Raw genomic sequence first — 26,644 nt, forward strand, 5'->3', positions numbered from 1 at the left:
GGAGGGAGAGAATGTGTACATGGCTGTATGCAGAGAGTCAGTTTCAGGGGAAAATAACAAAAGGTTGTTTCAGTGATGAACTGTCAGTAGTCCTCTGGCTGGCAGAAGAACCAGCACCATCACAAGCAAAGTCAAACAAACAAACAAAAAATCTCTAAGTTTTAGATATTTACCAATCCTTTTCAATACGTAAGGTATAAGTAAGTTTGCTCTTGTTAGGAAATCTGATTCTGTCATTAGACCAGAAGTTTTCAACCTCAGCACAAGCTCCATTTTCATCTGGGTGCATCTTTGTTGTGGGAGCTGTCTTGTGCAATGTAAGACGTTGAGCAGCATCTCTGGCCTCTACCCACTAGATGCCAGTAGCGCCTCCCAGTTGTGACAACCAAAAAAGGCTCCAGACATGATTAACTGCTCCCCCTTGAGAGCCACTGAATTAGACAGGTGGCCTCAAGCAAGCTGCTGTCCATCTCTAAAAGTTTCTTCATCTCTAGGATGATTATTGTATAAGTAAAGTCCAGTATAACAGGGCAACAATTTCACAAATCTCAGGCCTCAGGAGCAGATGAAACCATGACAAGGATGTCAGAATGGATGAAGCAATACTACGGATCAGGATGGGATTTTAAAGACCAAACCACAAGGATTGAAGATTGAAACTTAAAGGCCAATCATACACTCAGCACTTTTTCTGGTCCCACGATCATGACTTTGTAACATATGTTCATCTGTGTGTTGTTCCTACTGAATTGTAAATTTAATCTGGACTGGAACTGTCTCATTTACTTTTCTATTTCCCCCAATATTTGTTGTAGTGCTTTTCAGGTAGTATTTAACAATTTTAAAATATTTTCAAGCAATTAGCATGGGGCATGACTAATAGAAGGCTTGGTGAAGACGAATTTAAGTCAGGCATTACAGAGGGCTCTAGATTGGCATTGGGGATGTGGGGAGGTCACTTGGCTCATTCGGGGAATATAAGACTTGCCAATGTTGAGTGAGCTGGGAATAAAAAGTAAGTTGGTATAGGAGCATAACTAGTTATCTATTTATATATTGTTCAATGACTAAAAGGCATTTCCATACTGACTCTCTCATTTTATTCTCACAGCCTCATGAGGAAAGGAAGGCATCAACCCCATTGTCTAGAAGAGGAAACAGAAGCTCAGTAGGTTAACCTGAGATCATGTCCTAAACTTTTATGATGTGTTGTTCCATTTCTGTAATTGTGCAAGTGGAGGTCAGTGATGAAGGGGGAGTAGCAAATGAAGGAAGTGGAAGACCAAGCAGCATGAAAAGCCCCTTTCTCTTCCAAGGGAAGCTGCAGCCTTGAGCAAATAAGGAAGAGGTGGCATGGTCTGAGACTGGGGCCACACAATGCTAGCTTCCTCAAAACAAAGACTTGAGTCAGCCAGGCTCTGGCACCACCCTTCATGGGCTCCCACAGAGTGTTGGCTGATAGACCAGCCTGAAGGATACAGATGAACCACCTGCCTGTGTGGGCTTTCCCCTCACCTGCCTAGCTGTGCACATTTCCCTAAGGAGATGCTCCAAACAGAGGCTTCTTAAACATGACCTCTGGGTTGATCTCCACATGAACTGGCTCAGGAGAACTGAGGGTGGGGATGCGAGTGGGAGGAGAGAGCAGCATTCTGGCTAGAGGAGATAACATGAACAAGCTGCGGTGGAGGCAGGCAGGGATGGAGATGCAGCTGGAGACAGGGTGGGGCCACGTCAGGGAGGTCTTCTGTCCCATGAGATGGAGAGTCCTCTTGTGGTTGGAGAGTGTGTCGTGTCCAAGAGAAGGGAGATCCTGTGCAGGAGAAGGAATAGGAATGGAAGAGACAAGTTCCAGGAAAATCTTAGTCAAGAGATTGTCAGGGCTACGTGACTGAGGGACTCGAGCTCATACCAGTGCCAGGCCCTGGGCTAAGAGCTTCTGATATACATCTTCATGAATGCTAATACTGCTTCAAGGTATGGAATATTATCCTCACTGACAGATGAAGAAACTGAAACTTATACTGGTTTAGTGAACTAAGCCTGGAAGCATCAGAGCCAGGATTCAATTCCTGGTCTGTTTGGCTCAACACAAACCAGGCTCTTAACCATCTTGTAGTACTGCCTCCAAATGGATGGGATTAGGGAGAGGGTAAGGTGGAGGATCACTCTCAGATTTCTTGCAGAGGTAACTGAGGAAACAGACAAGGCAGGAGGGAAAGCAAGTTGGAGGAGGATGGGTTTGGTTTTGGAGTCTGCCTTGTGTTGTCGGAAAGAGCAAGCCTGGACTTTGCTGGTGGTGCGGTGAGTAAGCATCCTCCTGCCAATGCAGGACCGACCGGTTCGGTCCCTGGTGCAGGAAGATTCCACATGGCTTGGGGCAACTAAGCCCTTGTGCCACAACTACTGAGCCTGCGCTCTAGAGCCCGTGAGCAGCAACTTCTAAAGCCTGTACGCCCACGCTCTGCAACGAGAAGCCACTGCGAAGAGAAGCCTGTGCATCCTGACCAGAGAGTAGCCCCTGCTCTTTGCAAGTAGGGAAAGCCTGTGCACAGCAATGAAGACCCACACAGCCATAAATGAATAAAGAAAAGAAAATTTCTTTAAAAAAGAAAGAGCAAGGTTAAGGGGCTGTGAATGAGGAACACCCATGCATCTCCCCGTGCCCCCTACCCCTTGTGAATCACACACCGGCCTTGGAACACTCAGGGTTCTGTTCTGACTCTCTTTTCCTGCTCTCCAGGGAGAGAATGGTAAGCTGTCCTAAGACACAACCTGGACAACAGGTGCTGGAGGCAAGGCCCAGAGGCCTGTGGAAGTCCAGGACTGTGAAGGGGCAGGGGTTGATGAAAAAGATGTAGTAGCCTGGCATTTGTTTTTTTTTAAACAGCAAGAATCTGATCTATTGGGCACTGGCCCACACCGCCTCAAGCCCAGGCTACGCTGTCTACTCCCACCTGACAAGTTTGAGCCTTCGGGGTCAGCCCTCATAGGTTTCCAGGAGGGCCCTGACGCTAAAGGGCCTGAGGCTACAAGGTCAGCATGATCACCACTGGAGCGCAGCTGGTGACGGAGACGGTGAGGGGTCCACAGAATGGTCTTTGGTTCTTAGCCCTGCACTCAGGAGGCAGGGAGGCTCCCTTGTACATGTGGCCCTGGGGCCCCCAGGAGTGGGACGAGAGAGTAGGAGACCCCCTGTTCTCTGAGGGTCAGGAGTAAGCAGCACCTTGCTTCTCAGAAACATGCCAGAGCTTTCTTTATCACCTTTCCACGGGAGCAGGGCCTGTGAACCAGAGAAGACATCAAAGGAAGCCTAAGAACCAGGGGATTTCTGGCACAGAGGCTGGAACTTAGTGTTCTGATGACACCAGGGAGGAGGAGAGCAGAAGGTAAATGGCTCTTTCCTCCTCCTCATCCAGCCCCCTCAGCCCAGGGGCTCCTCAAACCCAGGGGACATGCCCTCCTCCCAAACCAGTCTTTATCCACCAACCTTTCTAGCCTCTTCTCTCACCTGTTGGCTGTCCTTGGCCTCAGGCAGGAGGACTCCGCCTCTGTCCTGCTGCCTTCCAGCTCCCGTCCCTCCTCAGCTGCAGTCAGGCAAGTGCTGTGGAGCCTGTCACTTCTGGACCCTCCGCATTTTTACCAGAAGGACTAACCGGGCCAGGGTAATCAGGAAGAGCCTCTTACCCAAGGACCACTTGGACCTCTTATTTCGTAAGTGTCACAGCTCCCAGATGGATGGGGTGAAGCTGAGATTCTAAGGTAGACCCAGGGTCAGGGGGAATGGTTAGAGTTGGCCGACCAGCGGGGTGAGCTTGGGCAAATGTCTCCTCTGTCTGATGCATGAGGACTTGGGCTGGATGATCTCTGAGGGACAGTTGGGCCTTGAAGGCATAGGGGAGGGCACACTGGGGAGGCTGGGGGCACAATGGAGGCTCTGGGCAGGGACAGCCAGCCACCCAGGCCCACCTCTGTCTCCAACCACCTTAACTCTGTCAGCAGGAAGAATGGCACCACTTGCGGCCCAGCTCCTCTTCCTCCAGGTTGTTCTAGGGACAGCTTTGGTTGACAACATCAAGACTCAGCTTGCCATCAAGAACTTCCGTACCTTACACGTTGACTATCCCAAGGTTACCTACGCCAAAGGTTTCCAAGGTTACTGCAATGGTCTGATGTCCTATGTTCGGGGCAGGCAAGAAAGCTGGTATTGCCCAAAGACCCATTATGTCTTACATGCCCCTTGGACAACCATCTGGAATTTCTGCAAGTACAGTGAGAGCTTCTGTGAGAATTACAATGAATACTGCACGCTCACCCAGGACTCCGTCCCGCTCACAATTTGCTCCCTGTACTACAGACAGCCGCCCACCAGCTGCCGCTACAACAGCACCCTGACCAACCAAAGGCTCTATCTGCTCTGCTCTGAAAAGTATGATGGTGAACCCATAGATATCATTGGCCTCTACTAGGAAGGGAGGCCTTTGGTCTGAAACCACCCCCGCAACTCCCTGCCCACGGCCGCTGCTACACACTAGCCTGTCCCCACTCCCAAAGCTCAGATTCCTGGTACAAGGCTTCCTCTCCGACTTCACAGGCAGGCAGAGTCCCATCCCAAGAGACCAGGGAGGCAGGAAGTATGTCCAGACTTTTGGTCACCATGCAAAGTTGTGCTGTCTTCTCGGCCTTTTCTGTCTTGCTTCCCTCCCCCCACCACCCCACCACCATTCTCGCTCTCCCACAGACCGTTTTACCCACCCAAGAAGCTGACTGTGTCCAGTTGGCAGCGACTGTCCATCTACTGGGCCAGATCCTGAATCCTGGCCGGAGTCCCAGAGCCTCAGCTACACCATGGCACCGGTTCTGAGTCTCAAATCCTCTCCCTGCCACCTTTCCCTTCTCGGTCTTCCCCATCTCCCTTACGATTCCCTCCACTCGTTCACCTGTACAGTGGCCATCTCTAGCTGTAGGACCCTCCCTGAGAGTCTTGGACTCATATTAGCTTCATTTCTCCAGGACATCCCCCTCAGCTCTCAGTCTCTCCCCCACACTTCCAACCTCTTTAGTCTGCCTGTATTCTTTCTCTGACCTCTTTTCCTTCCATCCTTCTTGCCTTGGACCACTGGAGTTTTAAATTATCTTCTCTGACCTGTTCTCCCAGAGATTCCTGCGTCCTTTTCCTTCCCGAAGCTCCTTCTGATATCCCCCCAAATCCAGGATCTGCCTCTGACAAGGCAGGGATGAAGTGGGCTCAGCTGTGGTCACAGAAGGTTTTAAAACCATATTTGAATTATGTAAGATGCAACCATTGGATGAAACTGGGAGAAGGGTACATGGGATCTCTGTACTTTTTTTTACATCTGCCTGTGAGTCTAATCATTGCCAAATAAAAAGATAAAAAGCACATCTGAATTAGTTCTGATTTCATTACTTTTTCTGCAATGCATCAGAACTCCTACTCTCAGAGTCCTGGAGGTCACCCACCTCTGGCCATCTTCCTGGGCCACCCTTTGGTGGTAGGGTCAGTAGGATCTTCTGTTCCATGTCTACCATGATGGAGGTGGGTGGGGTAAAGCTCAGCTCTGGACTGGGTTGAAAATGAAGTCTCCTTACCCCTGTTGTGTTGTGTGCTCAGTCGTATCTGACTCTTGCGACCCCATGGACTGTAGCCCACCAGGCTCCTCTGTCTATGGAATTTTCTAGGCAAGTATATTGGAGTGGGTTGTCATTTCCTACTCCAGGGGATCTTCCTGACCCAGGGATAGAACTCACCTCTCCTGCACATCTTCTGCATTGCAGGCACATTCTCGAGCCACCGGGGAAACTCTTAGCTCTAGAATAAACTCATAACAGGAGTTAGGCCGAATAGATCCTTGATCCTTGGCCACCAGATCCCTGGTGTCTATTTCTTCCCCAACAAAACATGGACTGTAACAGACGAGGAAGGTGGAGGGACAGGGAACAGTCTCATTGCTAGTATTCCGGCTGTACTATGTCAAATCGGGAATTGCTACTCCCCTTTGGGATGCTGGGGAGGGTGGATACTGGTAATGTGTGAGCACAGCTAGCAAATACTTTTGCCTGCACAGCTAGTTTATCTGTTATCTCCAAATATATTCCTCAGCCATGGTCTTAGAAGCAGCTGTTGAAGGGGATGCTACCCAGTGATGAGGAGGCCAAGTAGAATGAAGGACGTGCTTCTGGGAAGTCCTACCCTTGGGTTCCTCGGCTCTTCTGTTTCTGCACCAAGGGTCCCTCATCCTTCCGCGGGTGGAAGACAGAGCTCGTGAACTGCTTGCTGCACACACAGATGTTTATTGTCCCCCCACCCCAAGCTCCCTGGTGTTCAAGATGCAGGGTCAAGGGCCAACAGGTGAAGATGAGGCTGCTCCCTAGTTGTTGCCCTTCTTATCATACGTGCCAGCACCCTTGTAGCCACTCACGTAGCCTGAGTTGTCAGTCACGTCTTCCCGTCCAGCGATGCCTTTCCCCTTGCCGCTCTCGTCGAAGCGCTCCTTGTGGCTGCCAGTGTACTTGCTGGTGTCCGTCAGCCGGCTCACCCCGCCCACTGTTGTCGCTTTCTGTGGGCCAGAGGGTGAGGGGCCTGAGCCTGCTCCCTTCCTTCCCCTCCACTGTCACAGCCCTTCTCTAGCAACGGCCTTCGAGTAGTTTTATTAGTTGTCCGAGCTCATGTTCAACCCCTGGCATGGTGCTGCTGCCTGCTTAGGGCTCAGGTGCAGATGAGAGGAGGAACTGTGATAAGAGCCATCCACTCATGAGAAAGGAATCCGGGGCATGGGAATGAGTAGGGAGGTGTGTGTGTGGACTTTTCTGCTTCCAGAGAAGCTATTTTGACTAGGCTGCAGCAAGAGGACTTCAACCCCAGACCTAAAACACAAGTTCTGTCCTGCTGTGCTGTGCTTAGTCGCTCAGTCTTGTCCAACTCTTTGTGACCCCACGGACTGTAGCCCTCTAGGCTCCTCTGTCCATGGGGATTCTCCAGGCAAGAATACTGGAGTGGGTTGCCATGCCCTCCTCTATGGGATCTTTCCAACCCAGGGATCGAACCCAGGTCTCCAGCACTGCAAGCAAATTCTTTACTATCTGAGCCATCAGGGAAGCCCCTCTGTCCTGCTGGGAAGGCCCTATTTGAAACCCACAGTAGAAAGAAATTTTAGTAGAGGGGATAAATAGGGAACAGAAAGGTGGGTGCAAGGCAAGAAGTCGGATATTAGACCTTACATAACCAACTCGATGGACATGAGTTTGAGTGAACTCCGGGAGTTGGTAATGGACAGGGAGGCCTGGCGTGCTGTGATTCATGGGGTCACAAAGAGTCGGACTGAGCGACTGAATTGAACTGAAGAGTGCGAAGAGGGTAGGGAGCAGGTACCACGTGCTCTGTGCTCAATGTCCCCCCAAAGCCACCTGGCCCTGGTGGCCTGGCCCAGATCCTGGATACTTGGGAATGAGTCTAAGTTTCACTATTAAAATAGGTGTGGAAAGAAAAATAAGTAAATAAATAAAATCGCTGTGGACCTTGGCTAAGTCACTTCTTCTCACAGTTTCCTCACTTCTGAAATGACTCGATGATCTCTAAATTAGTCTGTTTCAGTACCAACAGTGCCCGTTTCCCCGCTGCTATTGAAAAGGGTTGGGGACATCGGTGCAGAGGAGGGGAGATGAGAGCAGAGACTCAGGAAGCAGCGTCAGGGTTAGGAATGAAGTCTGTCACTCACAGTAACACCAGTGGTAGCTGGGTCCTTGCCCTCCATGAGCTTATAAATGTTCTCCAGGGCTTCATCTGGGCTTTTCCCCTTGAATCGCTTCTGGCCCAGTTCCTTCATTGCTTCCTGGAACTGTTGGAATGTGATGGTTCGGGCATTCTTGGCCCTGGTCAGTAAGACAGAAATCCAGGAACTGGGGAACATGAAGTCATCACTTTCCAAGGTCCAGCCCTCCTCTTACTCAGACAGGGCCTCTACACACTGAATGTCTTGAGGTCAGGGACTAGCAGAGCCAGGCTCCCAGTAGGTGCTCAGGAGACCCGCTACAAATGCTCTACTGCAGAAACCCTGCCACATCCCATGACCTTGCTTGTTCTACTCATCACTCCCACTCCTGTCCTTGGCCCCTTACTTGACTTTGCTGAAAACGATGTCCACGTCAGTGGAGGTGACCGTCTTGCCATCCATGATGCCACAGTCTTTGCACAGCTTGGAGAAGTTCTTGTTGTTCATTTCAGTGCCACTGCTTGAGGATTCTCCAAAGACAGCAAACCGCTGGAACGTTCTTTCTGCTTCTGACGCCATGGTCAACTGGAGGTGGGGGAGGACAGTAAGGGGGGAGGCTTGGGGGTGAGGGAGGAGGGGAGGGGAGGACTGAAGAGTAAGGTTAATGAGTAAGAGTTAATGAGTAAGGTTAAAGAGTAAGAGTAATGACGAAGGTTACAGTAAAATCAGCATCAGCAACAGGAGCAAACACACCCGTCCGACATAGTGTTCTCAGTACGAGGGATACTAGTGCGGATCCTACACACCGAATAATCGCCACTGCCAACCACTTCCCCACCACTTCTGTGTACCTGAGAGTGCCCGGATGGTGTCTGACCCTAACCAGCCTCTGTAGGTAAGTGTGTGCAGATCTGTGGGAGCCGGCTGGCTGAGGAGCCGGGGGTGTGTGGGGAGAGGTGGTGGGGGGGTGGGGTGGGAGAGGGGAGGTGGTGGTGGGGGCAGTGGGGAGGGGAGACAGGGGAGGACAGGGAAGTTTCTGTGACCTCAGGGGTGTTTATGTGACATCATTTTCAGCCCCTGTTACAGCTCTAATCTTGGGGGAGGGGTCTTAGGTCCCTACCTCGCATGCTGCATTGAACATGTTACCAACCTCCTGATCTCTGCAAGTGACCAAGCTTCCCTCACTGGATCAGCCCTGCTTGAACCAGTCCTCTGGTCCTAGTTAAACTGTCTTATGCTCTGTCCCTCAACAAAAGTTGAGGAGAGCTCAGGGAAGGAGTTAAGGGAAAGAGGTTGACATCAGTCCAGCACTGTCCTTTCTTCGTCTCCTGGCCGGGTTAATGACACACATGGAGAATCCCACTGGCTTTGGCAGACCAGGCTCAATAGGAACTTGAAATGGCTTCCAGTTTGGGCCCCACACGGAAAGAGCATGGGCCATGGAGGGTCACACAGCTGGCTGGGTTAGGGTGAGGGTGAGCCTCAGACTCTCAAAATCTTCCAGATAATTTTAACTTTCTATGCAGGTCAGGGATATATATATATATATATATATATATTTTTTTTTTTCCCATGCCACATGTCTTCTGGAATCTTAGTTCACTGACTAGGGATTGAACCTGGGCCCTCAGCAGTGAAGGCTCTGAGTAACTACTGGACCACTAGGGAATGCCCTCCCCTCTTCTTTTTAAAGTAATGCTGTAATTTTATTCAGTTTTCACTACATGTGTTGTGTCTTCTTTCAGAAGGGGTTTCTCTCTGGCCTTTTCTCTGGCTGGACACCATTTAGAGGAATGAACTTCATGGCTCCTAAAATAGAGCCACTAGGTTGGTGACTTCCCTCCCCATCCCATCTAATCAGTCACCAATTTCTGTAATTTCCCTTGTCTTATAAATCCACTCCTTCCTTTCCATTCCTATTACTCCCACTCTTTATTCAAGTCCCTGTCATCTCCTATCTAGTTGATTATTCTGGCTTCTAAATGACCTCTTTCCTAAGTCAAATGCCTTAGCCTCAACCACTCCACAACCCATCTCTTCTTAACCCTCCGCTCCCAATCAGATTATTTTCACAAAACAATTACTTATCCATTGCTCCTGATCAAGAACACTCTGGATCTTCAAAATTTTTTGAAGAGTCCACCCTTTTTACCTGTCATTCAATTCATTACCTTCACACTTGGCTCCAATTCACCTTACCAGATGTCACGTTTCATCAGTATTTGTGGCCATAATGACCTAATCACTCTATGCTGCAGAGGCTACCTGAAGCCTGGTAGAGACAGAATAACTTTGGAGAGGATTGAATCCAGGGATTTAAGTCCTAGATAAATCATTTGCTAGTGAGTGGCCTTGAGCAAGAGACTAAACACCTCTGAGCTTTAATTTCTTCACCTCTACAGTGAGGACAATAATATTTATCTTATAGTATTGGGGGGGGTACTATGTGAGAATTACCTTCCACACAGTAGCTACTATGGAGTTCATCAAAGTAACTTGTGTATTTCTGTCCCTAAACTTTCCCTGATGGTCTCTCTGCCTTGATAGAATGCCCTCCTTCTCATGCAAGTACTCTACTGTACTTCTCATAGGATGCATTACCCTAAGAACAAGACCCTTTCCTTCTCTGAATTATACTAAGATAATGGTTCTTAGCCTGTGGGCTGCAGCCTCTTTGGGCAAGGGTTTCTGAGTTATTGAGGGCCTGTGGAACCTATATATATATATATATATATATATATATATATATATATACATATATACACACGGAAGACTGGTCATTGAGTAAATAATAAACTTTGCACATGTAGATGCATACATGCATAGATGTTAAAATTATCAGAAGACTGAACAAACTTACCTGAAAGTACTTGCTGAATTCACAGTTGGTCTCCATCAGGGGATTCTAAAATCATCATTTGGGAATAGAAGTCTCTGATCTCCCACTTGAAAAGGATGGGAAACTCTTACTACAGGACTTATTGTGTAAATAATTAATCTTATATTACATCATTCTGAATGTTTTCTATCTCTGTATCTTCTCTCAACTACTGGATCCTAAGCTCTAGAGAGGTATGCCTAGACTCACACTTCTTTGAATTCCATCTATACAGTGGCTTGTGCAGAGCAGGTCCTTCTTGTTGCCAACTGGAAGGTATAGTTTGAAGCTGCTTCTTGGCCCAAGAGAAGGAAGTTAGGGAAAATGTTCTTGTTGGGCCACTGACACTGGACCAGGCTGAGACCTGCCCTGATAAGGAGGGACCCCATCTTAGAGCAGAAGCAGCCTCTTACTGCCCGTGGCAGGTTGAGACCCCTAGCCTAGGAAGCAAACAGATCCCAGTGGAAATTTCCCGACTCCTGCCTGCCCTACGCCCCTGCGTAGGCCCCTTATCAGGTTCCCCCTGAGTCATCCTGACCCAGAGACGAATTTAGATGCTGGAACCTCCAGGTCCTTCCCTCCCCCACTCCAAGTAAGACCTACTTTAGATACATCAGAAGAGGCAGCAGGCAGAATTTCTCACTGTAGGCTCTCTTCTCCCCCAGTTCCAGCTGGGCTGGGAGAGCTCTCTTCTGTCCTATGCATTTTTATCTATGGTCCCAATTCCAGCAGGCATTTCCTTGTCCAGGAGAGTGTTAAACTGGCATCCAGAGGGGAGAGGGGACTAGGCAAGGAGCCAGGGGTGCCCAGCTTCTGTGTCAGTTTCTGGGTAAATGGTTATGAAGGGAGTGGGGAAGGGAATGGAGGAAAACTTGGGTGCCCCAAATTGGGGGGCCTAGAGGGAATCCTTTAGGTTTGGGGTTGTTAAAAGCTGGATTTGATTAGTCGGGATCTACTCTGGGTCACCTCCTCCCTCTTGGCCCCTCCTTTCCAATAGACCCTGCCAAGTGGGGATGAAAGGGGCATTGATGTTCCTTGGATGGGAGGGGGTGGTGAGGGTGATTGTGGGGGGTGGTTCCCAGGCAGGAGGGGGAAGGCAATTTAGGGGTCTTGGGGGGGCAGTCTGAGCTGGTGTTGCAGTTGGCAGCTCCAGTTCCATTGGCCATTGTTCCCAACTGGCCTGGTGCCCAGCCCCCGAAATGGCAACTCAGGAACCCAGCTGAAGGAGGATAGGGTGGGGACCTCTGGGGGAAGGGAACCTGGAAAGGGCGCAGGTGGGGAGAAATCCAGTCTGTGTCCTTTTGTGTAAGACAACTTTGAATCCCTTTAGCCTCATAACTATCCCATTCTGAGTGACCTTTCCCAGAGGGGCACAGGGAGGTGGGGCATATAGGTGGGGAGAGAGCAGGGTGAGTGAGGGATCCAGGCCGTCACACCCACCCAGGCCCTGAGAGACGCAGCAGCCCCTGAGAAACCATTGCCTGGGCTGGGCCAAGCGGGCCTCCTTCTCTGGGCCAGAATAGAAGGGGTTAGCACTGAAGCCACAGGGTCTCTTGGGTCCCAGCCCGGGACACTGCGTCCTCCCTAACCCCCCACCCCACTTCCACAGAGTTAACTCCACCCCTGTGCCTGTTTACCCAAGAGTCAGCACCCCTGGGGGTCCTGGCCCCTCCTCCGCCCCTCCTTGGGGCCTTGACCCGGGAGTCTCCGTTGGCCATCCTCTCCCCCCCTCCCGCGATCTCCCTCTATTTATAGCGGCCCCCCGCACCCCCCCTCCCTCCCCGCCTTGTTTTCCAACTTCTCAGGGAGCAACCCGGAGAGCAGTCGCCGGGACACTGCAGAGAGGAGGTACCAGGACCCTGGGCGCCCCGAAATTGTAACTCCCGCGCCCTCGACGCCCCCACCCCCTAGTCGGTGCAGGCACACTTCCCCTGTCCACGGTCGAGACCCTCGCCTCCTCAGCAGCGGTCCTTCTTTAGCCTAGCCCTGTTTCCGGGCGGGTGGAGTCAAAACCGTGGGGTGCCAGCAGCCTGGCTCCGTCTCCCTTTTACCCGTTCCCACCTTGGAGTCGGGGCGCAGGAAGAGCCTGAGTGCTACAGGCAGGGCCAGATCACGGGTAGGGGCGGCGCTGAGAGCGGGCGCGGGGGTCCCCCACGGGACTAAGGGACCCCCCACGCCCGCAGCCGCCCGGTTGCCGGGGGCGGGGGGCGGTGGTGAATGTTGTGGGTAGCGCGGGCCGGAGCCTGGAAGCACCCAGCAGTTGGCTTTCTTTAGAGTTCCCCTCGGGCCCCCAGCGCTGCCCCTCCCGGAGCTGTGGGAGGCTCCGGGCGGGGTGAAGGGGGGCGTGTTTACCAGGGGTCTGGGGCGGATCTGCGGGGAGCTGGCGGCCCGTGGGCGGGCCGGGGCGGGCCGGGGGCGGGTCTGCGGGGAGCCCAAGCCGGGGCGGGCCGGGGAGTCAAAGGCAAGTGAAGGTGGAAGCGGCCGCGGCGGCAGCAGGTAGGGGGAAGGGCGGGAGTGGGGCCGCGGGGCCAGGCTGGCACCGGGGTGTACCGGGAGGCGCTTGGATCCCAACCCGTCGGAGTGCACGGCTCGTGGGCAGGAGCCGGCCCGCAGGGCCGCGAGGCCGCGGCGCACAGAGGCGGAGGCTCCGCGGGCTGCAGGGCGTGTTTGGGGCGTGCACGAAGTTGAGTCCGGGGTCCAGGGCTCTCCGCGCCAGCCGTGCGAATTGTCAGCCTCCACGCGGATAGCAGCGAGGGGACTCGGAGGGACAGGTTCCGGAGGCTGGGCCCAGTCAGTCCCATCTGTCCTCCCCATCCCTTCCCAGCTGGCTCCCTGCCCTTGTGGGTCGTCGCGGCACGCTGGGGAGAGAATGTGGAAACGCCCCACACACACTCCTTCTCCACTTTCGGGACCCACACCGAGACTGGGTGGAGGAGAGAAGCGAAAGCACGAGGCTTAAAAAAAATTTTTTTTTTTAATGGTGGAAGAAACGGTCGTGCTCTGCCACCCCATCTCACTCGAGAGCTGTCAAAAATCTTGGGGATCCCTTAGTCCCCATTTTAATTTGCAAATAAATTGAGCGCAAAAGTAGTGACAGACGGAGCCAAGGTCACAGTGGGAGCAGCAGAGCCTGGGGTAGAATCCAGAGGTTCTGACACAAGACACGCTCTTTCCTCCACATCAGCACTTCCTTCTCTCCTCTCCCCGCCCCGCCCCTGGCCCCCGGCCCCCCGCCCCCCTTCCCCAAGCCTGGACTGATACCTGCTGTGTTGCCCGGCAGACCCCTCCAGCCTGTATTGATTCTAGCTGAAGCCTGGAGAAGACTTGTTCACTGGACTCGTGGGTACAGATTGGGAGGGTTAGTGACCTGGCAGGGATTGGTGACCCAGATAGTCCAGGTCTTGGCTTAGGTTTTCTGTCTCTAAAAGACCCATGATCTGTCTTCCATGTCATTCACCTCATTGCCTTGTTTTCTCAGACCCCAGAGCCAGGAGGAGTGAGAACCCTGACCCCTAACCCTACTTTATCCAGCCAATAGGAGCCAAGTAAGTGACCCCACCTCCAGGCTGCTGGCCCTTGACTCTGCTGGTCTGCACAGGTGCTCTGCTCCTCACCGGCCCCAAAGGTTGAATACATGTTACTTTATTCGAAGTCAGGAGTCTTGGGAGGAAGGGAGGCATTGGGTCTGCTGGACACAGATGTCCCTTGTCCTTCTTTTCTGGTTTCCCCCTCCCCCTCTTGGTCATGTTACTCAGGTCATTTTTAGCCCCTTTCTCTTTGCGCTGCTGACCTTGGCGCTTTAGTCGAAGGTCACAGTCAGTGGTGAACTCTCGATACCCATCCCTTGGTATCTTTAGAGCACCCAGTCACTGAACCACGAGTTTCACCCCCTACCTAACTAGGAGTGTGGGGTGGCCCCTAAATATAGCCTGGGAAACCCGAGCTGCCCTGCTGCCCCACCCTGATATTTCCATCCAGGACAGGGGAGGGGGTACGGAGGTGAGGTGTCGGTGTTGAGGGGTGTTGGGATGGCCGGGCTGAAAGGAAGTGGTGTCCTGAGTCCTCTTCCCCAAGCCCTCTTTCCCAGCTGCCTGGCCCTGCAGCCGGGCGTGCCGGACCGCCTCTCTGTGGGTCCTGGAGTAGTCTTCAGCTCCTGGGGCCCTCCGCACCCAGCACTGTCCAGTGTTGAGAGAGGAAGCCAGGGGTTGGGGGAGGCGTGCAGTGTGGGGGCAGCCTCCTCAGTCTCTGTGTTCCCTCACCCTGCCAGGTCACCATGGCAGAGCTGCGGGAAGTGCAGATTACGGAGGAGAAGCCGCTGTTGCCAGGGCAGACACCCGAGGTGGCCAAGGTTATCAGAGACCCCTGACTCCCAGGCCGGAATCCCAGACCTCCAAGCATAGCCCTCACTTCTTCCCTTCCCAGACTCATTATCACTCACACCCCCCTAAGCTCTCCACACCTCCCCATGTTCTCTCTCCCCAAACACCACGACTGAGAGTCCAGGCTTCTTTCCTGTCACTATGCTAACCTTCATCCTCTCCATGTCTCTTTTTCGTCAATCTCTTTCTGTCATTGGTCGTTGGCCCCTTTACCTGTCTTCCTTTCATCTGTGTCTGTCTCTCTGTGTGACTCTGCTGTGTGTTTCTGTGTGTATCTGTCTGTGTGTATCTCTCCAGGAGGCTGAGTTAGCTGCCCGAATCCTCCTGGACCAGGGACAGGTAACAGCTTCGGGCAGCCCAGGTGGGAGGAGGGGCTCTTCTCGCCCCAGGAAGGAGGGGCCCTGCCTGGTTTTCTTCTCTCTGCTTCTTCTCCTATTCCAGTCCGTTCCTGTCCCCATCTCCCTGCTTTCCTCCCGTCTCCTTCTTTTCTCAGAGTTCCCTGATGCTCTTCGATCTTTGATTATTCTTTCCCACCCCCTAAATCATCTTCCAGTGTCATTTGTACCTAAATTCTTGCTGATCCTGCTTCTACTTTTTGGCTCCAGTTTCCTCTCTTTGCCCCACCCCTTCAACCCCCCGACTGTTATGGAGGTTCCTCTCGTGCCTCTTTTCCTCTCAGCCTAACTCCTGCCTGATGGTGACCTGTTTCCCTGCAGACTCACTCTGTGGAGACACCTTATGGCTCTGTCACTTTTACTGTCTATGGCACCCCCAAACCCAAACGGCCAGCGATACTCACCTACCATGATGTGGGACTCAACTGTAAGGACCTTCACTTCCTCTCCCATTTCTTTCTGGGAAGAGGCTGGAGGGGCAGGGGGAGGAGAAGGGCCAGTATGGGAAGGGAGCCATGTGGCATGTCAAAGGGGTAGTTCTCTCCTAGTCTGAATGTGGCATGAAAGAAAGAGGGTGGATTCTGACCTGGGGACATTCTCCCCGTCTGACTCTACTGTTGGGGTGATGGGGATTCTCTTTAGATAAATCCTGCTTCCAGCCGCTGTTTCAATTTGCGGATATGCAGGAAATCATTCAGAACTTCGTGCGGGTTCATGTGGATGCCCCTGGCATGGAAGAGGGGGCTCCCGTGTTCCCTTTGGGGTGAGAATTAGCTCCTTCCCTCCTCATCAGGCTGTGAGGCACATGGCAGGTATGGAGTAGACTGGATCAGGGAGGAGGAAGGGGAGGGCAAATGGTGACCCTGGGAGAGAATGAGGAGCACACGGAGGCGGGGGCCATGGGGGCAGGTTGGTGTTTTCCTTAACCTTCTTTTCCTCCCCAGGTATCAGTACCCATCTCTGGACCAGCTTGCAGACATGATCCCTTGCATCCTGCAGTACTTAAAGTGAGAGGCCTGGGGACCCCTCCGAGCCAGAGTTCTCTTTCCAGCACAAGGTGGCCCTTAGAACTCCTGAGCGAGTTCTGTCCCGACTAGATATTGTCTATTCCAGTTGAGAGGAAGCGGGTGGCTTTGGAAAGCTGACTTGAGTCAGCAGAGTAGCTCTAAGGGAGGAGGAGAAGAGAAGGGAGCTGTGTGCCTGGCCCTGCCTCAGGCTGAGGAGGGTCTTCTCTGATCTGGAAGCTAGAGAAGAAGAGGAGGGGGCGACATAGTCCCTGAGGAACCAGACAAGCCTGTCTTTCCCTCCCCCTCCCTGTGCCTCCTCCAGAGGCAGAGGGGGTGAGAGAAGGAAAAGAAAGCCAGGTGTGGCCTCTTCGGGGCATACTTAGTGCTGATGACACCTGGGCTCTGTCCTTGACTTGGCTTTTCCTGAGCATCAGGGCCCTGGGCAGCTGTGGTTCACCTCTTGGGCTCTTTCTCCTGATACTTCCTGTTGTTCACCAAACTTGTATCTTTTTTTAATATCTTGCTTTAAGTTCCCCCCTTCCCAGTTCCTCTAGAGGAACCAGGAACTAAAACAGAACTAGTTGAACTAGATCCTGAAAGTTGAGAAGGGACAAAGAGCTACATAGGAAACAGTGTCTAGTTGGTTGGCGTGTGGGTGTTTCTTTCCAAGACACTCACTCTCTCGGAGAGAGCTGGGAAAAGACTAGTGTCCATTTTTTAGCTCCTTAGCACCTTCTTTTTCAGCATCCTCCCAAAGGAAGGTCCCTTTCTGTCCTTTGTGCCCATGGCCTTAGGAAGGAGGAGTTTGGAGAGTCAAAGTTTTGGATACCCGGACCCATTAGACCTACATTTATCTTTCACAGTTTCTCCACAATAATTGGAATTGGTGTTGGAGCTGGGGCCTACGTCCTGTCGCGATACGCTGTAAGAAATTAAAAAAATAAGCCAGATAAGCAAAAGGCGGGTCCAAGGCCCAGGCAGTGTTTACTAGTGTGTGCTTGGGGGGAGGCTGTGAGTACGAGGGTGGGAAGCAGGCCCCATGGAGCCTGGAGTGGGCAGAGCTCAGTGGGGAGGGGATAAGTCATGCCTGCCTCTGACTTCCCTCTGCTGCCCCTTAGCTTACCCACCCTGATACCGTCGAGGGTCTTGTCCTCATCAACATTGATCCCAATGCCAAAGGCTGGATGGATTGGGCAGCCCACAAGGTTTGGAGGGGCCTGTGCACTGAGATCTTGGGGGGCTTCCCCTTGTGTGGGTCCATTTAGGCTCTAACAACATAACTGGCTGGCCTGTGAGCTTCAGGGATGGGGGAAGGAGCAGGAAAGAAACTTGGGTCTCTACTCCTCATAATGTCCTGAGCTGTCTCACCTGCCCTGTCCTCATAGCTAACAGGCCTCACCTCTTCCATTTCGGAGATGATCCTTGGACATCTTTTCAGCCAGGTAAATGGTTGTGGAAGATGGAAGTAGAAGGAATCAGCAGGGACTGGAATGTGTGGGGTGATTTCCTTACTTGGGACTGATTTGGGGAGGAAAGAACGTTTGCCTCTTTGCATCTCGTAACTGTTTTTGAGTTCTCTTCCCAGCCCTATTTCTTCTCCCTCTTTTTTCCTTCAGGAAGAGCTGTCTGGAAATTCCGAGTTGATACAAAAGTATAGAAATATCATTGCACATGCTCCCAACCTGGATAACATTGAACTGTACTGGAACAGCTACAACAAGTGAGTGGGCACGGAAGAGAATTGTAGAAGCGGGAATGGGGGTCATGGGAGGCGCAGAGGGCCAAGGGGAGGAGAAGCAGGCTGTGCGAGGTGGGCGGATTGTTGGGCAGTAGGGGGCAGCTGCAGGACAGATGGGGGTTGTGGAGGGGAGAATTCTGAGAAGCCGGCCCCCTCTCTCTTGTTACTTCCTTAGACTTTTGGATTCCCTGAAGTAAGATGATCTCCGGTCCTCGTGCCCTTCGTCCCCTTCAGTGCCCTCTGACCAGGGACCTTGGGCACAAGTGACCATAGGGCTCATGCTTGAGGCCTGTCTGCCACCTTCTCCTTCGGTTCTCACTTGTAATCACCAATATTCAACTCTAATTTAGGGGAGGAAGATTGCTTCCTCATGGGGAAGCTGGCTTACATATGTGTGGGTACCACTGCTTGCCTAAAGTTTCTACTCTTCTTTTAAACCCTCTTTAGTCGCCGAGACCTGAACTTTGTGCGTGGAGGCGATACCACCCTCAAGTAAGACTCAAGGGATAAAGCTTTCCCTCTCTCCCTGGATCTTCCCCTACTAGATGCTTGCATCCTTTAGAAGGAGAGTCTTTTGCCAGGGAATTTTCTTGTCACCTCCTCCCCTATCCTGTTTAGCAAACCACCACCCTCTAGGTCTTACCCCTTTGAACTCTGTTGGTGGGGTCAGCGGGGTTCAGAAGGTTGTTTTCTCTTTGGAGCCAACTGCTCTTCTGGGAGGAGGCGGAGGAGGGAGTGCCAGGGGCTCACCACCTGCTCCCCAACACTGTGCCTCTAGGTGCCCTGTGATGCTGGTGGTAGGAGACCAAGCACCCCACGAAGATGCAGTGGTCAGTAGGGAGTCTTGGGGTGGGTGAAGGAGGGTGGCAGTCAGAGGGCTAGCTTGTCAAGAAGCAAGCTCTGTTTGGGGACGGGGAGAGTAACTTTGGGGCATAAGAGGTTGATTCCTTACAAAAAGGAAATGGGCAGAGGCTTGATGAGAAAGGAACTTGGAGGACTCTTCTGGTGCTCCAGTGGTTAAAACTGCATGCTCCCAATGCGGGGGGCATGGGTTTGATCCCTGGTCGTGGAACTAAGATTCCATATGTTGTGGGTATGGGCGAAATAAAATTAAAAAAAAAAAAAAAAAAGAATTGGATCTGGGCCCCTGGGTCTTTTGGTTGGGAGGGGCCACTGGGGGTGTGACTTCATTCATTCAACCTCCTCCCTACTCCAGGTGGAATGTAACTCAAAACTGGACCCCACCCAGACTTCCTTCCTCAAGGTCAGTGACCCTATTCCACATTCAGCCTGACTCTTGGCCCCTGGTCCAGAGCCATAGATCTTCTCCAGATTCAGCTGCTAGGCTGGCTTCCAGGGTCCTACATGGGAGCAAGAAACAGAAAACACCCCATCGGCCTGGAGTGGGAAGCCTAGGGAAGAGGGCCCTCTTGTACCTCTCGGCATGGCTCATTGGTTTATACGTTTATCACTTTTTCTGGATGACTCTTTCCTGAACAGATGGCTGACTCTGGGGGGCAGCCGCAGCTGACTCAGGTGAGCGCCCCTGCCATTCGTGGGGTGGGATATTAGTGGCCCTGAGCTATACCCTTCGCTACACACCCCATCTCCAACCTGCCATGGCTATGGGCTCCAGCTCAGTTTCTAACCTCACTTTGCTGTCTCCCTTTCCTCATTTTACTTTCACAGCCAGGCAAGCTGACCGAGGCCTTCAAGTACTTCCTGCAGGGCATGGGCTATAGTGAGTATGGGGGTCAGAGGCTGTCATGAAGACAAGAGGTTGTGGCATAGGAGGAGGGAGGGCCACGGGGGGCAGGAACCACTTCAGGCTAATTCTTCGATTTACCACTGTCTGTCAAATCAAGCTCCTCGACCCCTGGCCCCATTTGTAACTCTTGTCTCCACCAAGTACCCCACTCTGAGTTGCCTGCTTCTCTCGCCGCCTCCGCTCTGACCGCTGGCTTCCCCTTCCGTCTCCGCAGTGGCCTCATCCTGCATGACTCGCCTGTCCCGGTCTCGCACGGCCTCCCTGACCAGCGCAGCGTCCATTGATGGCAACCGGTCCCGCTCTCGCACCCTGTCCCAGAGCAGCGAGTCTGGGACTCTCTCTTCAGGGCCCCCGGGGCACACTATGGAGGTCTCCTGTTGAGTGACCCTTGTTGCCCGGGTGTGGGACCCAGCCCTCACCTCCCCCAGTACTAACCTGGGAGGCGCACAGGGCACTGGGCCCAAGTGAGCACAGGAAGCTGGGCAGATCATGTGGGGAGATGACCTTGATCTTTGATTGCTACCCTAACCTTGACCTCTAACCTGTGATTTCCCTCAGCTCCTGGGAGAGATGTCCTAATATCTCTTAGGGACCCAGACCCCTAAATGATCCCTCTCCTTCATCTTGGTGTTAAGGCGGAGAAGGCATGCCTCCCTGCTCCCTAATCTGGGTGTCTGTAGCTAAGGGACAAGAGGTTGTAGAAGCTGTCTATGGTGACTCCCCCAGACTCTCCCTCCTTATCCCAGATTGCAAGGGTAAGGGGCTCCGGGCTGGGGCTCCTCTCACCAAAGCTGACATGGTGTCGCGTTAATCCTTCACCTCTGAAGGGTGTGGGCCTAAATGAATGTGTGATGGGGAGAACTGCTGGTGGGTTAGTGGTCCTCAGGACATGCCAGAGACGTTCAGTGTGGAAATGGAAGTTGGAATGGGAGGTGGTGGGCGGTGAACAAGTGTGACAGAAGGGCTGGAGCTGGGCAGTAAGTAGGAAGGGGACTGGGGCCGCTGGCTGCTCTAACTTTGGTAGCTATCTAGACAGCGTGTGTCTAGAGGGGGGTGGGGGGGGAGCCAAGCTGGGCATGGCTGCTTGGGGCTTGGCGTGGGGGTGGGAAGGGCTGCCTTGGGGCTCTGACCACAGTGTGTTATATGTGGGGGGTACCCTCCTATCTCCCACAACTTCTGCTGTAACAATAAACTATAGAGGAATCTGAGCTCCATTATTCTTCTGGGTCTGAATATGCCTGCCTCGTGCCCCTTTTCTGCCTTTCCCTGCTCAGCCCTTACATTTCTCTTCTTGAGGTGACAGAACCACAGGAGAGGGCTTGTATAGCAGAAGTGTTAGTCACGCAGTTGTGTCCAACTCTTTGTGGACCCCCTGGACTGTGGGTAGCCCTCCAGGCTCCTCTGTCTATGAAATTCTCCAGGCAAGGATACTGGAGTGGGTTGCCATGCGCTCTTCCAGGGGATCTTCCTGACACAGGGATTGAACCCCAGACTCCTGTATTGTAGGCAGATTCTTTACTGTGTAAGCCACCAGGGAGGCCCCTGTATAGCATAGACACACTATAAAATGTGACCCCATGGTCACTGGTCCCTACTCCAGTAGCATGGTATTGCCCTTGATATTGATAGGATATCCCCATTGGGGGCCAGAGGAGGGACTCACATCTTAAGAGACTTCCTTATCAGTGGACTGGCCCACTGAGAAATGCCATACAGTTTTAGAGACATCACCAAAATCATGATTTAAAGAAGGAAGCATAGAAAACTGACACAAGTGTCCAAGGACATCTTTTGACTCATTTTCCGGCAGGATCCTCCCTAGGGTTCTGTAGATTTCATTTTTGATTGATCAATACAGTCAGACCAGGCCTCATGCAGTTGCTAGCGAGGTTGATCCCAATCTGAAGACTCCTTCAGGACAGTTACAGCAAAAGAGAGGACTTCCTCTCAGGAATTTCTCCTCTTCTGTGAATCAGGGAGTTAATTAGACTATGCGTGTGGTTCTCTGAGAAGCTTTTCAAGTAAGAACAACGATCAAGAGGACTTCTGATAGTCTGTGGCTGTTGCAGGCTGATTCTTACGCTCTTGGGTCACAAGAAGTAAAAATGAGAAGGCACCATATAGCGTTACTGGCAAGAGGATTGTAGATGGATTGTTACAAGGTCATTTGTTAGATTGCTTCATATAATAGAAATGCCATAGGCAATTGCACTTTCCTCAGTGGAACTGAGCTAAGGACTAATGTAGCTTGAGATCTGGTGCTGACACATTGGCATCAGAGTGGAATGTGGAATGTATGCTTGAATCTTGAGCATTTCCTCACTGTCTCACACAGGGTGAAATCTATCTTCAATGCGGTAGGCCAGGATCAGAAGGGGGAAGTATTAGGTGACTAGCAGAGATAGAGACCCTGGAGAAGGGAATGGTAACCCACTCCAGTATTCTTGCCTGGAGAATCCCATGGACAGAGAAGCCTGGCAGGCTGCAGTCCATTGGGTTGCAAAGAGTCGGACGTGATGGAAGTGACTTAGCACGCGTGCACGCACACAGAAATACAGAAGTTACAGAGCTGGCTATGGATGGTGAGGGTGTTGACAAACCACACACAGGGTAGACAGCAAGCAGGGCTTAAATGCCATGCTAAAGAAACAAAACAGCATAACTGGAACATTGGACCAACCAGCTCCTAGATAAACATGCAGATAAGGCAGAGAACTCACAGCCTTGACCAGCAATACCTGCCGTTGTTCATTATGGAAGGGAAGGCCAGTCTTCTCAGTACATTTACCTACAAAGATAACATTGTTATCAGGATATTCTTCAGAAGAGGGAGTAAATTACATTTGTGTATACATATCAGAGAGTGTGTATCTGCCATGGAGGTGGGTGTGAATGGGTGGTGACTGTATCTCTCTCTGCTACAGATGTGTCTGCATCTTTAGGAAACCCAAGAATTAAGTAGAGGGAGAGATGCTGTCTGCTGGGAGCAAGGGAGAGGGGCTTTGCTGTCCTTGACTGACCTCTCTGCTTTGTTGGTCCTGTACACTCCAGGCTAGCCCATGGGGATGCAGTGCCCCCCTGTGGTTGGCATGGTTCTTCCCAACTCCTCAGCTCCCAGGTCCCTTCCAAAGTCTCCCATCAGTTCAGTTCAGTTCAGTTCAGTTCAGTTCAGTTCAGTTCAGTCGCTCAGTCGTGTCCAACTCTTTGCGACTCCATGAATCGCAGCACGCCAGGCCTCCCTGTCCATCACCAACTCCCGGAGTTCACTGACTCACGTCCATCGAGTCAGTGATGCCATCCAGCCATCTCATCCTCTGTCGTCCCCTTCTCCTCCTGCCCCCAATCCCTCCCAGCATCAGAGTCTTTTCCAATGAGTCAACTCTTCGCATGAGGTGGCCAAAGTACTGGAGTTTCAGCTTTAGCATCATTCCTTCCAAAGAAATCCCAGGGCTGATTTCCTTCAGAATGGACTGGTTGGATGTCCTTGCAGTCCAAGGGACTCTCAAGAGTCTTCTCCAACACCACAGTTCAAAAGCATCAATTCTTCGGCGCTCAGCCTTCTTCACAGTCCAACTTTCACATCCATACATGACCACTGGAAAAACCATAGCCTTGAGTAGACAGACCTTAGTCGGCAAAGTAACGTCTCTGCTTTTGAATATGCTATCTAGGTTGGTCATAACTTTTCTTCCAAGGAGTAAGCGTCTCCCATAGCTCTTTGTGATTCTAGTGGTAGCTCTGGAGGGAAGGCCTGATACCATGGTCAGCAGTGGTCTGTGGCTCTTCCCATTCTTAAGATCAGAGCTTAGAGGAGAGGTGAGGGGACTTGATAGATGTCAAACCACAAACTACCGCTCTTTTGTCGTGGCTTCAGGCTTAGGACTCTTGTTTCTCTCTTCCTCTTGTTCTCAAGGAATGTTTCCCTGACTTTAGCGACCGAAGCCCAAGACAGCTAAGCAAGGGTGCCATGGGAAGGAGATTAAAATTAGAACACAGTGATGAGAGCCCTTAAAAATTCCGGAACTACTAAAGACAGATGAAAGGGTGATTCTCTGAAGGAACACACAAAGCTGTGAAACTGCAGCAGGAGGATAGCCGTTAAGCTTTAGAGAGCACTCTTCTAACAGGGAACAGCCAGAGTGGGAGACACCACCTTTCTACAGAGATTTTAGGACTAAAGTGGAAAGTGTGAGTCAGTTCTGACCACAGGCCAGGGGTGTGGTCAGGGTAAACAGTGCCCAGAGCAATGTAAGTCACAACATAACCTTCTTTTCTCACCAACATTAGAATTTTCCTCCAACTGGATAAATATACAGCAAAAATAGAATGCTTCTTTCCTGTTTTTTCACTTTCAATGAATCTAAAGAAAGTAACTCAGGGACTTTCCTGGTGGTACAGTGGATAAAAGTCTGCCTGCCAATGCAGGGAAACATGGGTTCAATCCCTGGTCTGGGAAGATCCTACTTGCTATGAAGCAACTAAGCTCGTATGCCACAAGTACTGAGTCCGTAGAGCCCAGGAGCTGAAACCGCTGAAGTCCACGTACCACAGCTCTTGCAGTCAGTGAGTTTAGGGCCTGAGAGCCACAACTACTAAGCCTCTGTGCTGCAGCTGCTGAAGCCCACGAGTCTAGAGCCTGTGCTCCGCAACAAGAGAAGCCACTGCAATGAGAATCCTGCGCACCGCAACTAGAGGGTCGCCCCTGCACTCTCTGCCAGAGAGCCAGAGAAAGCCCTCACACAGCAGTGAAGACCCTGCACAGTCAAACAAGTAAATCTGTCTGTTAGCTGCTCAGTCGTGTCCGGCTCTTCGTGATCCCATAGACTGCAGCCCTCCAGGCTGCTGTGTCCATGGGATTTCCTAGGCAAGGATACTGGAGTGGGTTGCCAGTTCCTTTTCCAGGGGATCTCCCCGACCCCGGGATTGAACCTGGGTCTCCTGCACTGCAGGCAGACTCTTCACCATCTGAGCCACCAGGGAAGGCCAAATAAAGAAATAAAGTCACCACCTCCACTCCTAGTCTGTGGAGATTATTAAAGACGCCAGTTGTCAATTATTTACTTTTTTTTCAGTTTTTGTTGTTACTTTTAAAATATAATTTTATTTATTTAAACATTAATTATTTAAATAAAGTTATATAAAAAAAGTAACTCACAACCAAAACTGAAATAAAAAAGGACATAATTGGCAACTGTTGTTAAGCATCTGCACAGACTGGGGGTGGGGGTGGGTGTCACACCTGTCTGTACCCCTTCTTGCTTCACCTTTGCTGGTAACTATGGGCTTCTTCCTCAGGTTGGGGGCTGGGGCGGGGGGGAAATGTGAGGGTATTTGGCTGATTGGCGCACTCATGTTACCAACACACCCCAATTAGCTGTTTCTTACTCTATCACCCAGAGCCAGGAGCAAGGGACTGTTTCCTTTGGCAAGACATTGGAAAACTGTCCTTCAGGGGAGGGGTGAAATGGCATGAACCGCCTCATGAGAATTAGTTCAGAGCGCTTTGGTTTTTGTTCCTGGGTGTATCTTGTTCACATGTGTTGTTCTCTGGCTGGCCTCCCACCTGGCTCTGAGGTGTTCACTGAATAATGTTCAGTATGCTGTTCCCCATCTCCATTTTTTCATACAACAGCAATATCTAAACCCAACCCTTAGCTCATAAGCAAAGGAAAGGTGGGGAGCTCCCAAGGATTACTTCAAAGAATTATTTACTTTTTAAATTTGTAATTAATTTATTTCTTGGCCACTCCATGAGACTTGTGGAATCTCTTCCCTGAGCAGGGATTGAACCTGGGCTTTGGCAGTGAAAGTAACCACTAGATCACCAGGGAACTCTCCCAAAGAATCATTTATTGGTACAAAAATGGAAAGCTGGCTCAAAGTGGGAAGGAAGTTGGAGGTTTCATTCTTTTGTTTCAGATTTTTTTTTCCTGTTTAAATAAGTAAAAAATAGATGGCGTGGAGAAGACGGTTGAGGAAGAGACACAGAAAGAAAACTTGAGAAGATTTGAAAACTATTTGTATAAATCCTCTTGTGATTATTCCAACTAGTTTCTCCTCTTATTCACTCTTCCAACCTATATATCTTCCCTCTGATTTTTATATTTCAACTCTCGTGACTCTAATTTTCTTCGGTTACAATCTATCTTTCAAGGCTGTGTGAATCAGGGTTCACTCCTGAATCTGGCTTCTAGTCACCAGGCCCCAGTTAACTCAGCTCTCCCTCCTGTCCTATGGTTCTTATTCCATTCTTTCTCATTTCTAGCTCATTCAGAAATCACACTCATCTTCTGCTCCCTTAGAGCCTTTTCTGGCTCCTTGCTGGGGATTCAGAACTTTTGAAAATGATCAAGATTGTTCCTTTTCTTCATCACAGTGTTCTCTCCATGTGGCATTCCCTAGCTCTATTCCAGCTCTTGATACAATATGGTTCAAACTAAAGATGGTTCCTGGTTGGTAAGAATCTTGAGAAAGGAAAAGGAAATGGACTTTGGAAGGCTGAAAGCGGAGGAGGAGAAAGGAAATCTAAAGGCCCGTGGGTTGGGAGGAAGCAAAAAAATGCATGACCCACTCACGCTTGAAATCTCCAGCCTCTGCTTATTGTCGTCAAATGCTGATAGCATCAGTGACCCAGAAACGTATGGAGAGCCCTAGAGTCTAATGTACTCCTCCTCAAGCCTTCTTTCTGTAGTCATACAAATCCTCAGGACCAGAAATAGCTAACTTCCATATAATCGTGTCCCTTCCAA

General features: G+C 51.2%; 3 protein-coding genes and 1 long non-coding RNA gene across 39 annotated transcripts in view; 2 read left to right on the forward strand and 2 right to left on the reverse strand.

Moving 5' to 3' along the window:
* RNASE13 (ribonuclease A family member 13 (inactive)) overlaps positions 1 to 5,401 on the forward strand; it is a 46,050-nt gene extending 40,649 nt beyond the window's left edge. For 5 of the 17 annotated variants that reach the window (XM_069595948.1, XM_069595949.1, XM_069595947.1 and 2 more), the window contains 4 exons: positions 1,112 to 1,168; positions 3,281 to 3,389; positions 3,535 to 3,714; positions 4,003 to 5,401. In XM_069595948.1, coding sequence (XP_069452049.1) covers positions 3,362 to 3,389; positions 3,535 to 3,714; positions 4,003 to 4,469 — 675 coding nt within the window. In that variant the 5' untranslated portion in view covers positions 1,112 to 1,168; positions 3,281 to 3,361 and the 3' untranslated portion in view covers positions 4,470 to 5,401. Of the gene's footprint in view, positions 1 to 1,104; positions 1,169 to 1,443; positions 3,715 to 3,999 lie in introns of those variants that run through there. The other 12 variants (XM_069595944.1, XM_069595942.1, XM_069595943.1 and 9 more) reach the window with 9 other exon arrangements.
* LOC138443465 (uncharacterized) lies at positions 3,201 to 4,060 on the reverse strand. The gene is made up of 3 exons (XR_011258163.1): positions 3,986 to 4,060; positions 3,512 to 3,757; positions 3,201 to 3,283 (listed from the first exon to the last, which is right to left on the reverse strand). It is a non-coding gene; the product is annotated as an uncharacterized lncRNA (long non-coding RNA).
* An 891-nt stretch (positions 5,402 to 6,292) lies between the features above and the next one.
* On the reverse strand, positions 6,293 to 14,075 carry TPPP2 (tubulin polymerization promoting protein family member 2). Of its 10 annotated transcripts, none has more exons than XM_069595918.1 (6): positions 12,670 to 12,892; positions 10,819 to 10,977; positions 10,591 to 10,675; positions 8,137 to 8,378; positions 7,737 to 7,890; positions 6,293 to 6,578 (listed from the first exon to the last, which is right to left on the reverse strand). In XM_069595918.1, the coding sequence occupies exons 3-6, from the start codon at positions 10,624 to 10,626 to the stop codon at positions 6,390 to 6,392; spliced, it is 621 nt and encodes a 206-aa protein (XP_069452019.1). In that variant the 5' UTR covers positions 10,627 to 10,675; positions 10,819 to 10,977; positions 12,670 to 12,892; the 3' UTR covers positions 6,293 to 6,389. The 10 variants fall into 10 exon arrangements, with proteins under 10 accessions (XP_069452019.1, XP_069452023.1, XP_069452022.1 ...); XM_069595922.1 differs by having other exon boundaries at positions 8,137 to 8,315; positions 12,670 to 12,853; XM_069595921.1 differs by lacking the exons at positions 10,819 to 10,977; positions 12,670 to 12,892 and adding an exon at positions 13,870 to 14,075 and having other exon boundaries at positions 8,137 to 8,315.
* On the forward strand, positions 12,285 to 21,103 carry NDRG2 (NDRG family member 2). 11 transcript variants are annotated; one of them, XM_069595924.1, is made up of 17 exons: positions 12,385 to 12,456; positions 14,087 to 14,153; positions 14,876 to 14,956; positions 15,285 to 15,326; positions 15,704 to 15,809; positions 16,025 to 16,145; positions 16,327 to 16,389; positions 17,253 to 17,313; positions 17,508 to 17,594; positions 17,775 to 17,831; positions 18,006 to 18,109; positions 18,575 to 18,619; positions 18,906 to 18,957; positions 19,344 to 19,391; positions 19,628 to 19,663; positions 19,817 to 19,868; positions 20,110 to 21,103. In XM_069595924.1, the coding sequence occupies exons 3-17, from the start codon at positions 14,882 to 14,884 to the stop codon at positions 20,274 to 20,276; spliced, it is 1,116 nt and encodes a 371-aa protein (XP_069452025.1). In that variant the 5' UTR covers positions 12,385 to 12,456; positions 14,087 to 14,153; positions 14,876 to 14,881; the 3' UTR covers positions 20,277 to 21,103. The 11 variants fall into 11 exon arrangements, with proteins under 11 accessions (XP_069452030.1, XP_069452025.1, XP_069452032.1 ...); XM_069595926.1 differs by lacking the exon at positions 12,385 to 12,456 and adding an exon at positions 12,686 to 12,724; XM_069595923.1 differs by lacking the exon at positions 12,385 to 12,456 and adding an exon at positions 13,005 to 13,104.
* Positions 21,104 to 26,644: the final 5,541 nt, after the last annotated feature.

This window comes from Ovis canadensis, chromosome 7 (genome assembly GCF_042477335.2).
Source record: "Ovis canadensis isolate MfBH-ARS-UI-01 breed Bighorn chromosome 7, ARS-UI_OviCan_v2, whole genome shotgun sequence".
NCBI lineage: Eukaryota > Metazoa > Chordata > Mammalia > Artiodactyla > Bovidae > Ovis > Ovis canadensis.